At 44.9% G+C, this 12071-nt stretch overlaps 1 protein-coding gene across 1 annotated transcript in view; it reads left to right on the top strand.

Annotated features, from left to right (window-relative positions):
* The window catches only part of LOC144829412 (sodium- and chloride-dependent neutral and basic amino acid transporter B(0+)-like), a 361697-nt gene that overhangs the window by 86937 nt on the left and 262689 nt on the right, over positions 1 to 12071 (top strand). Inside the window, exon 4 of the mRNA XM_078688535.1 lies at positions 1708 to 1869. Within this exon, the coding sequence (XP_078544661.1) occupies positions 1708 to 1869 (162 nt within the window). The remainder of the gene's footprint in view (positions 1 to 1707; positions 1870 to 12071) is intronic.

Raw genomic sequence — 12071 nt, 5'->3', positions numbered from 1 at the left:
AAGTTGCAAATACTTTCTTGAATTTTACTTTCCTTTCCTAATCTTACTTATTTCAACATTTCAGAAGAGGTAATGCCATCATATATTTTTTTATTTTGTGCATGCTTCGTAGTGGCAACGTAACCATAGGTTTACATTTCTGATACTGACAATTGTGTTCCATGCATCATCATGTCTAGAAGTGTGAAACACTGGTGGGTCTCTAACTGGAGTTTAATGTAGGTGATCATCAACAGCAGTCATTGTTAATCTCCAAACTGTTGTCCATAGCCAGTGCTTAGCCACTCAGCATTCCCATGTGTATGAATACAAACATGCAACATTTTTCTCCAATTAAAACTTTAATTTCTCAAAGAATTCAGATTTGTTGTCATGCTTTGCCGGTAACATTAAGAGGCAATGTAGTGCACCATGACCAATATTTCATTAAGCTGTACCTGATACATACAGACACATGTATAAGGAAACTCTTAACAGTTCTTGCTTGGCCACTGACATGTAGGAGAATTAGTTAGAATAGTGAGCAGAGTTAAAGCTGCCTCTCATGCTACATGCCATGTTGCATTGCTCCTATAAGTTTTTCATAAGAACAAAGGGGCATAATTATGAGCCCCTTCACGTTGCTCTTGCACCACACAATGTGGTGCACCAAACAATGTGGTGCAAGAGTGACACAAATGTAAAATGAGATTTCTCTATTGGTCAGAATTGGTATAAAGTCTTGCACATGACATTAACCATGTAATCAAGGACTGGTTATAATACTACCTTTGCCCTGGGAAATGCACTACCATAAATTGCTCTTTTCAACCAAGTGACCATGCAGCCAATCAAATAACTTCGGAGATGAAAGATGCTCTCGTTGTCACTTTTGGGGCCGAAATCTTGCAAACAGGAATTATGGCACGAACATACACTTTGTTAATGAAGTTTTACGTCCAAAGACTTCAGTCAGGCTAATGTAGCACCCAACTGGACCCTGGACTGATGGAGAAAGCTAATGTCTCTCGCTGACACTACAGATGCTCATATTCTCTTTCGGGAAGCATGGGGAGTGTTGTAAGTTAGCCACCTGTTTTCTGTAGAGTTGGTTTCTTTTTGTACAAGCGCTTAGAGACCTTGGGGTGATAACGCGCTATATAAATTGAAATAAATAAATCACTGGCTCATTAAAGTGGGGTGCTATCAGAGCCAGATTGGGTACACAACTCCAGAATATGTTTAATGAAACCCAGTGCGTATCCTCTGCCCCTACAGGAGTTACCGGTGCAGTCGTTATTCAAGGAAATGCATTTACCACTCTGGTTGTATCCGCTTCCGGGCAGGTTCTGAGTTGCAGACCAAAATGGACTGTTTGAATGAAAACATTGAATTGCTTTGTGGGCTGAAGCAGGGTCAGCATGGTAGAGCTTGTTCATTCTTGTCAACTACTTGACTTCATAAATAAATCCCAAAATGCACTGACAGAGGATCAGGCATGTCAGTTATTTACTCAATTAATCTGTAATGACGTGTTATTAAATTATTGAATGCATAATATTTTCTATGAAATTTTAAGGAGATAAATTGATGTTGTATGCGGCCATTGCAATGCATTCAGTGTGTTAAACTGAAACATTTACTTAAAACAAAACGCAGCAAAGAAAATTATATTTCCCCTTTCTTTAGGTTGCAGTGAATAATGTGCCCTTACATTTTCTCTTTCAGGAGTCGGTGTCACTATGGTCATTATTGCAACTCTAATCGCAATTTATTACAATGTTATCATTGCCTACAGCGCCTTCTATTTATTTGCTTCCTTCCGAAGTATATTACCCTGGAATGATTGCGGTGTTTGGGCAGATGAAAAATGCAGTAAATATGCTGGCGGTAAGCAAATTGTAAAATACTTTATTCTGCGTGAATGGGATTATCGTGATGCTGTGATTCCATTCCAACAAAGAATGCTTTAGTCTTCCTACAAAATGTCAGTCAATGAATGCCAAGGCACCCCATTTTGTGAAGATGCCAATACTGTTGCTACCCACTACAAGTGAAGTCATGAATAATGGTCAGAATGCTGTTAAACCAAGAAATGCATCTCTACATAAATACATAACACATTTTGCAATTCATTGCTATCTTGATTGTAAGCAAAGATTGGTGGGAAATGTTTGTGAACTCTCACCGATTCAAAATCCTACTTAAAACACAGTGCCTTGCGCATTCATGCAACATTAATAAATCAAACCGGGATCAATGCAAAGGCTCCCAACTAGGCCCAGCTACAAAAGAGGTGCATCGTTCTCATCAGCACTAGTGGGGTAACGTTGGGTGGTAGCAATTTTGTGGATTCGTCTTGATTCCAGACATTTCCATCACGGAATTGCAAGGAAAAATACATGGTTTCAGGCACAGTTTAAGGTTTGAAGCTCAAGGGCATTGTGGGTAAGAAAACCTCATGGGGCCATATTTATGAAGGACTTGTGCCGCCGGTGCGTCACTTTTAACATGGCAAAAAGTGACGCATCGGTGGCGCAAGGCTTTCATAAATGAGGCCCAGGGATCCACACAGGCACCTCATCCTGGAATCACCTTGTTGTATAGTTTAAAAAAATGTCTATGGTTTAAAGGTGGGTGGCACCACAGCAAGTCCCCAAATACTACAGCTGCCCCAATTGCTCATCTATCAATGTAGCGCTTTAGTACCTTTTGTATCATGGTCTATTGGTTTCAAAAAGGAGAGGGTACCCCACTTCCCCCAGGGAACAGGGTAGAAAGACAATTAGTCAAAAAGGGAGATCCCTGGAGTCGAATAGTCGACTAGTAACTATTGGCCTTTCCTATTTAGGGAGAAAAGGTCACAAGATACAATAGGTGTTAAACTAACACAGAAATAGGTTTTCCACACTGAGATAGAATCGTTTACAGTCTATATTTATTAAAATTACAATCAATTAAACAATAAAAAACAGAGTAAATTTATATACTTTTTACAACACAATTTAAAACACAATTTAAAATCCAAGTGGAAAGGTACCTTGGAGGGTTAAAAATAACCATAAATATTCCACAATGTTACACAAACACAATATACGATTGAGTGGACGAACGAGGCAGAAGCTCAGACGTAGCGCTAATCCGAACATATCCAGTTCTGGAGAAGACTAAAGAAATCCTATGCCCGTTCTAAGAATGTTTTAAAACTTTACCAGATGCATGAGACTTGAACATACGCCTGACAAGCTCAAAGCAAGGAAACCCAAGACAAGGAGCTCCTACCGCAGGAGAGAGAATACTTATCATAGATGCACGAGACTTAAATATACGCCGAACAAGCTCAAAACAAGGAAACTCAAGACAAAGAGCTCCTATCATAGGGGAGAGAAGACCACATTATCCGCAGAAGCTAATTGAAATTCACAGCTGACCATATCCTGATACGCCCCCCACACGACCCAAAGGATATGGTGTAACCATCCACTCCCCGAAACCCCGGAAAATAAGAAGTCCTGAGGAAGGTGCAACCAAATCCAGAGTACAGCACCGAAACGCGTCGACGCACTGTTTGTTTTTTCTAATAGAATCCAATGAGGGCCGATTAAAACTTTAGATGGGCACTTCATTCTTCCACTAGAGCTTTATAACAACAAAACGGATTTAGGCCATTGGATCGGGTAAAAGATAGTGGCATAGATATTTGGTTGGCCACATCAAAATTTAGGGGTTTTTTGTGATTATGTGCAGTTTGTAGTTTATTTACCGTGAATATGCTTTGATTGTGTCTTTATTTACTGTGTATCGTTATATTGTGTTAGTTTAACACCTATTGTATCTTGTGACCTTTTCTCCCTAAATAGGAAAGGCCAATAGTTACTAGTCGACTATTCGACTCCAGGGATCTCCCTTTTTGACTCATGGTCTATTGGCCCAACCACATAAGTAGGGTACCATTCTTATCGGGAGGCATCTTGCAAATCAGGGTGGTAGGAAATTTGTGGCTCCCCCCAAATTCTAGAACTTTCCATCAAAGAAATGTGCCAAAAATGTTTTTTTAATTCAAAGTTGGAGGTTTGCAAGTGATTCTGGGTAAAAAGAAAACTGGTGAGAGTCACGCAAGTCACCCCACCATGGACTCCCCCAGGTGTCTAGGTTTCAAAATTGTGCAAGTTTGCTAGGAATCCCTAGGTGATTGCTGAGCTAGGGCCCAGAATCCACAGCTACCCACTTTGCAAAAAAATGGTCAGTTTTGAGTTGAAAAATGGCAGGTATCAATTTTGTGTTTTGGGCCGTTTACTGTCGCAGGCACTGGGCCTATCCATACACGTGAGGTACCATGTTTACTGGGAGACTTGGGGGGAAACTGTCTGAAAGAAGGATTGAGGTTCCCCACATATTTCAGAATTTTCTATCACAGAAATGTGAGAAAATGTATTTTTCTTTAGCAAAGGTTTGAGTTTTACAAGGGATTCTGGGTAAAAAGACCTTGTGAGAGCCATACAAGTCACCCCACCCTGGATTCCCCCAGTATCCGTTCTTTGGGTCCACAATGGCAATACAAATGTGCACGTTTGCTAGGTTTCCCTAGGTGAGCTAGGACCTGAAATCCACAGCTACCTGCTTTGCAGAAAAACTGTCCATTTTGAGCAGAAAAATGTAATCTATCTATGTTGCATTTTCGGTTGTTTCCTGTAGCGAGCACTAGGCCTACCCACACACATGAGGTACTATTTTTATCAGGAGACTTTGGGAAAAGCTGGGTGGAAGGAAGTTTGTGGCTCCATGCAAATTCTAGAACTTTCCATCACAGAAATTTGAGAAAAATTAGTTTTTAGTCAAAGTTTGAGATTTTTAAGGGATTCTGGGTAAAAAAATCCTGGTAAAAGACATGCAAGTCATATCACCCTGGATTACCCTACTTGTCTAGTTTTTATAATGTGCAAGTTTTCTAGGTTACCCCCTAGGTGCCTGCTGAGCTAAAGCTCAAAATCAACAGCTCCTCACTTTGCAAAGAAACTGTCATTATTGAGTGGAAAAATGTCATATATCCATGTTGCGTTTTGGGCTGTTTCCTGTTGCGGACACTAGCCCTACCCACCCAAATGAGGGACCGTTTTCATTGGTACACTTAGAGAAATGCTTGGTGGAAAGAAATTTGTGGCTCCCTGCAGATTCCAGAACTTACAATCACAGAAAAGTAAGGAACATGTTTTTGTTTTTTAAATCAAAGTTTGAGGTTTGCAAGGGATTCTGTGCAAAAAGCACATGGGACCATATGTACAAGGACTGGCGAAAACTATCGCTAACGTTAGTTAGCAGCAGTTTTCTTATCGCCGCATACCGCTGAAAACTATTGCCATGTTAGCGACATGTGTACAAGTCGTTGCTACATGGCGATAGCTTCAGGGATCGGCAGCGAAAACTGCAGCTAAAATTAACCTGAAGGCCATAGGAATGCCAGTGTTAGCGTAAACCAACGAAAGGCCCATTAGCGGCAAAAGAATGCATGTTAGTCAGCCCAACGTGAGTTTTTTTTGCCTCTAATGGAAAAAATAGCCTATCAGTCTACCTCCACTAGAAAATAGGCAAACAAAACAATGGAATGCAGGAGCCAGGGCCAGGGCAGCACACATCGCCAACCCCCTCAAGCCACCCAATATCCAGGATGACCAGGATGAGAGCCTGGATGCCCCTGGAGCCTGAATGCCTCGCAGGACCTGCCCCTGGAGCTTGGATGCCTCGCAGGACCTGCGTCAGGAGCCTAGAGTGGGATGCAGAGGTGCTGTGGAGTCGATGAGCTGTGCCGGTAGACATTGAGAAGAAGCCATCGCCAGTACCTGATTGGGAAGTCCGGCAGGTCACATGGAGACACGTTGCTGACCTGTGTGAGAAGACTGCCTTGAGCACCTTGGAGCTGTGAATGGTAGAGGTGCCCCTGCACACCAACGTAGGGAGGTCTGCATTGCATACTACGATCCACCAATTCACCGGTGTGCACAAAGGGGATTACCATTCGTGGGCGGTGCCTCTCTGCCTCACAGGCTGGATGATGCTAAACTGGCCGGACTCTGTGGAGAGTGAGGCCCAGGCTGCGCCAAACGTGTGTGGCAGAAGTGCTGTAACTTCACGCATAAGGGGCCCCTGTTGCATCACCTGCATCGGGAGGTACACCAGCGGACTTGGCGGCGACTGCTTTACCCAAGCTTGTGAAATCCTGTCTTGGTGAGGCTCCTGCTGGCTGTGTCATAGATTTGGTGATAGTGCAGAAGATTGCGCCACAGTGTCAATGTTCAGGTAAGGAGAATGTGGGATGCATAGTGAAGGAGGCCCGTGGATCGAGTCGCCCATGCTTAGCACCTGTAGATGACACACCCCCAGTAGCTGCTTATCCGGTATGGCGGAAGAGCATCACACCACTGCTTTCAAGCAGTGCAAGAAGAAGAAAAATCATCACATGATAACTTCCTGATGTAATCATGCCATGTTTCCTTTGCAGGCGGGAGGGTGTGTAGGGTTACTCCACTCACGGAGTAGGGCAGGGGCTGAGTGGCATGCCCACTCAAGTGCGGAGAGACTGTTTGTTTGGCCCGCTCAGGCCACCCAAAGCAGTCATGCGCACTGTCCTGTTCGCAATGCAAGCTCCATTACAGCCTGTATATAGAACATGCCCAACCCTCCAGCCCCTGGCCGAACGCCTTTTCCTGGCGCCAATGACCAATCCCAATGCTGCATTGCAGCGTTGTGATTGGCTTAGAGGCGGGAGCCCAACTGTCTACTTCCTGTTACTGGAAGCAGACTCAGGAGAGCAGGAGCAACGGAGACACGTGACCCGGCCTTGAGGTAAGACTTCTCACATTTAAATATTTACAACACCCGCTCACACACACCCCGTGTCCATGCCCCATCCAGGGTTCTTTCCGGTCTTTCCCACCTCCCACCTCCCAACTCTCCAGTCCCCTCCGCAGCACTTCTCAAAGGCGGCCGCTGTGCGGCCATGTGCAGCAGGCGTACCACTGGTGTGCCAAAGGTATATATGAAGTTACAACGCATACCATTACATTGCATTCCATTACAATGCACACTAATACTAGGCATATTGCGACAGTAGGGAAGGGGTTGGATAGCAGGGATGTAAAAATTACTATTCCAACTTCAGTGAGTGCAACCCTAAAGCAAACCCTTGCACCCCAAAGCAAACCCTGGACCCTAAAATTCACCATGAAGCCTCCAAAACACACCCTAAAAATCATATTTGACCCAAATGCACACCCCAATTTTCACAATTGACCCAAATGCACACCCCAAATTTCATAATTGCCCCAAATGTCAAATTTGATCCCATAATACACCCCAAATTTGATCTTCGACACACTAAACCCATACCCAGCCTAAAACGCAGCGATACGCCACTTCTCGAAAATGAGGCCCCTAGATTTTAGTATTTTAGCATTTGTGTAAAAGGAATAAAATACCCCATTACTGACCTCACAGGAGCGGTTTCAATTGGGAGAGTGTACCGTGTCTAAAACGCTTGTTTTCTGGAAAGCAAAACCCTGGCCGTCACTTTTGTGCCACCAGTGCGTCACTTTTTGTGACGCACCAGTAGCGTAAAACATGCGCCATGTTGCGCCATATTTACGAAGTGACGCTAGGAAGATGCATTACTTCATAAACCTGTGCGCTACATTATACCTGCGCAAGGTATAATGTATGCAGGGTTGACGTACCCCCGCAAGAAAGGGCCATTGCAGTGGCGCAGCGAAAACTATGAAATTTCGCTGCGCCACTTCTAGGACGCCAATGCGTCAAAACCATACGCCTGCTTCATGGCAGGCGTAAGGGTGATGCAGGCCCTTTCACATGGGGCTTGCCCCATATGAAAGGAACATTTGTGGAGTTGCGTCAGGCTTCCAACACAACTCCAGCAATACGCCACTTTTTGCACTGACAGATACGTCAGTTATACGGACGTATCTGTCCTTCCTTGCGACATGATGTGTCATATTGTAAATATGACGCATCATTGGTGTCGCAAGGAGGGTGCACTGAGAAGTGGCGTATCACTGCTTTCACGCAGCGATACACCACTTCTCGAAAATGAGGCCCCTAGATTTTAGCATTTTAGCATTTGTGTGTTGTGTACTGTAGGAGCGCATTTTTAATCTTGATTTTTGCCACATATAAAACTGATCTTAAAATTAATCGCTATTGCTGCATTTTTTTAAATTGACCTACCTTTCATTCTGCACTTTGCCAAAAAAGAAAAACGGAAAAACAAAAACTGATTCACTTATAGCAGACATCTTTCTTTGCGCACATGTCACTTTAGAGTAGCAGTCTTTATACACTTCTGGGTGGGCTTGAGGTACACAATAGAGTCAGACATCTTAAGCAGGCAGCACTGTAGTTGCTTCGGGAATGCTCATTAATAGACGCGCTGTGCGGACGCGCAGCCGCGTTGCGGACGCACGCAGCCGAGCCACTGGCGTGCCGAAGGCAAGCCCATCCCGGGAGCGGCCAGTGTCAGCTTTGCTGCCTGTTTGATTGTGGAGGTGCCTGGCCCAGGTCTCTTTCACAGCCACAATGAGCTGCATGCTCTTCGCTATATCATTGATAAGTGTACTGGCGGGTGGGCTATTGAAGATTATTTGCATCTGAGCTGTGAAAACTGTAATTTCTGCTTACATACTAAAGGGGTTAACCCTCCATTTCAGGGTCCTCGAACTTCTAACACTATTAGAGGGCACATCATTCAGGCTGCATTAATCAATGCTCGCACTGTGGTTAAACATGCACAGGACATTTTTGATCTGCTCTCTAATGAACAATTGGATTTATTTTTTATTACAGAAACATGGCTCAGTGAGTTCTCTAAGTCTGCCATTGAATTCACTATTCCAAGGGGGTACAAGATCTCCAGGGCTGACCGTAAAATGTTGTGTTCAGAGCCAATTGGACCCTCCGGCGAGGGGAGGTCTTTACAGTTGGAGAAGGAGAGGCGCTTGACTTCTCTCTTATTATCTCGCCGCATTTTATGCTGGGTGGCATGGTGGTCTATCGACCCCCAAGCCCCTCTGGAGCTTTTATAAAACCACTTGATGAAATTGTTGTTCCTCAAGCATTGCAATTCTCAAATTTTAATTTCAATATCCATATTGACTATGTAGAGGGGAGAGATACTAGGGAGCTATATGACTCTTTGAACATCGCCCATCTTACTCAATGGGTTCATGCCCCTATGCATCAGGGAGGGCATACTTTAGATTTGGTCTGTTGTAATGTTTCCTTAGGCGTAAATTTACCCCTCCAAGTAACATGGTCCGATCATTTTCGGATCAATTTCTCATGGACCATTCAGGCGCTCCGTGCTCCAAGCAAGCAGGTACAGGGGAAGCTCATACATAAAATTGATCCCTCTGCCTTATGCTTAATCTTGATAGACTGTCATCCTCCCTCTTCTGCCAGCTTGGAGGAAGAGGTAAAACATTTTGAAAGCTGGATTTCACAGGCAGTGGAACAGCTAGCTCCGCCTGGTTCTGTAAAGCAGGTTAGAATCTCTCAATCCAAACCCTGGTTTTCCAAGGAGCTTGAAGAGCAAAAAAGATATTGCCAAAAATTTGACCAGAATTGGAGAGTGGCCTATTGCCCTCTTTCTAAAATAGCACTTAGAAAGGCCCAGAACGGATACTATGCTTCCATAAACCTAGCTAAAAGTCAGCATTATGCAGAGCGCATTGCTCAGTCCCATATGATAAGGACATTTTCTCCATCGTGCAAAGCTTTGTGACCCCTAGGGCAGAGGATTTATCACTACCTCCGTCGGCCATCTGGTGTGAGAAACTTTCGAGTTTCTTCATTGATAAAATTCAGTCGATACAAGCCAGTTTGATGTCTCCAACTCTGACCAGGAACTGCCTATCCTGCAGAATATGGCCAGTCCTAGGCATGATGCTTCTAATTCATCCTTCTCCTTGTCTGAATTCTCTGCTGTTGTGCACCAAGACTCACTGACTATTTTGAAATCCCTGAAATCAAGCTCACCAACTGACCCTTGTCAGGCCCGCTTGCTGGCCACTGTGGCAGAAGCTGTTAATCCAAAAGTTTATTCCGTCATCAATTAGTCCATCCAACCTGCCACAGTTCCACCCAAATGGAAGCAGGCAAACTTCTCCCTCTGTTAAAAAAACCTTCCTTTGACCCGTCCAACCCTGCCAACTATCGTCCTATTTCCTTCCTTCCAGCTGTAGCCAAGGTAGGCGAAAAGGCAGTCTTTAAGCAGCTAGGTAATTTTGTAGAGACTTCAGGATCGTTACATTCTGCTCAGTCAGGGTTTAGAGCTACCCATAGCACGGAGACGGCGCTTGTTGAAATATCAGAAGCCATCAGAGAGTGCTTGGAAGGGGGTGGGAGAGCGGCTCTGATTTTACTGTATCTCTTAGCCACCTTCGACACAGTGCCACACTCACTGTTACTAGCGTGCCTCGCAAACATCGGTGTTGTCAGTCCAGCGTGGGACTGGATTAAATCATTTTTGGTAGACAGATCGCAACAAGTGTGGCTACCTCCTTTTTCATCGACCCCACAAAAGGTGACTACTGGAGTACCTCAGAGTTCTACCCTGAGTCCCCTCCTTTTTAATTTGTATGTCACCCCTCTGGTCTATCTGGCTGAGGAGCTGGGAGCAGAAATCTTTGCTTATGCAGATGATACCCAGCTCCTCTTCACTTGGAAGGACACTGATATTTCTCCAACGAGAGCAAAAAACTGTATAACCGCTGTCTTTAAATGGCTTGCAGCCACCCAGGAAAAGTGCAATGAGAACTAGTCTGAAATCCTCTTTTATGGATCCTTTCTGCCACAGTTCAGGGAAGCCTTCTGGCCGCCAGAATACCCCCTCCCCAGTTCTACGGGACAGGCAGTTAAGAACTTGGGTGTTTGGTTTGAGGAAAATCTTAGGTTCTCTACGCAAGTAAAGAAACTGGCTGGCCAATGCTCTGGCACATTGAAGTCTCCTAGGAAGTTTCTTCCTCTACTACCCAGGACTGCTAAGGAGATGGTCACATGCACTTTCATCCTTAGGTGCCTTGCCAATGCACTTTATAAGCTCAAGAAACTTAAAGTAATGCAGAACACTGCCGCCTGAGTTCTGATGGGTATTTCAGGCAGGTCTAGCGTAAAACATCATTTGCGGGTTCTGCACTGACTGAGTCATATTTAAGGCTCTCACAATGGCCCACTCAGCCCTTTATGGATCAGGGCCCCTCTACTTGAGGAAACTGTTTAGTTTTTATACCCCACAAAGGCACCTGCGTTCCGCTTCACAGTGCCTAGCATTAATCCCTTGCTTTCGGCTGGTAAGAATTGGAGGTAGCTCTCTATCCTTCAAAGTGGCCGTAGCTTGGAATTCTCACCCCCTTGAACTGCACAGTATTCACAACCCCTGCCTGTTCATGAAAAAACTAAAAACACTGCTGTTTATTTAATCGGTAAACTCTCCTAGTTCCTTACAGTTTTCAATATTGCGTTGTAATGGAATGCGATGTAAAGGAACCTGTTTTGTTGGAGTAGCATTGTAAAGGCAATACAATGTAATGCCTGCGTTGTAATGGACTTCTCCCGTGCCAAAGGAAAACCCGTCTGCGTCTGTCTGCCCCTGGACTAAGATCAGCACCAAGGACCCTTCCTCTCGGACACTCCACTGCTACGACACCAACACCCTACTCACCATCAACCCTGGACACCACATTGCCAGCCAGGACCAACATCTGTTCCGGACTGGACATCGCCATCGCCATCACTGACGGCTACTGTATCACACGCGAGGACCACTCTGACTGACCACGCACTCTAATGACCCACCCGTGACCATGGAACACCTCAACTTCCAAACCCGGACCAACCCCAAGCCCATCCTGTGCTGCACCCTCATCTGCAGGCTCCCCATGCCATGGAGCCCCATTTTTCTATGCCATTGTAGACCTCATGGCACACCAGGCTCTCCCATCCACCGACAACATCCTTCTCGGTGAACTGAAGTTGCGCCTGGACAACCCCAGTGACCAGAGCACCAACCCCTGCTGGGGAAGCTCCCC

Source organism: Lissotriton helveticus, chromosome 4_1 (genome assembly GCF_964261635.1).
Source record: "Lissotriton helveticus chromosome 4_1, aLisHel1.1, whole genome shotgun sequence".
NCBI classification, from domain to species: Eukaryota; Metazoa; Chordata; class Amphibia; order Caudata; family Salamandridae; genus Lissotriton; species Lissotriton helveticus.
Note: the sequence above shows the minus strand (reverse complement) of the source record. Positions and strands in the feature narration are given on the sequence as shown.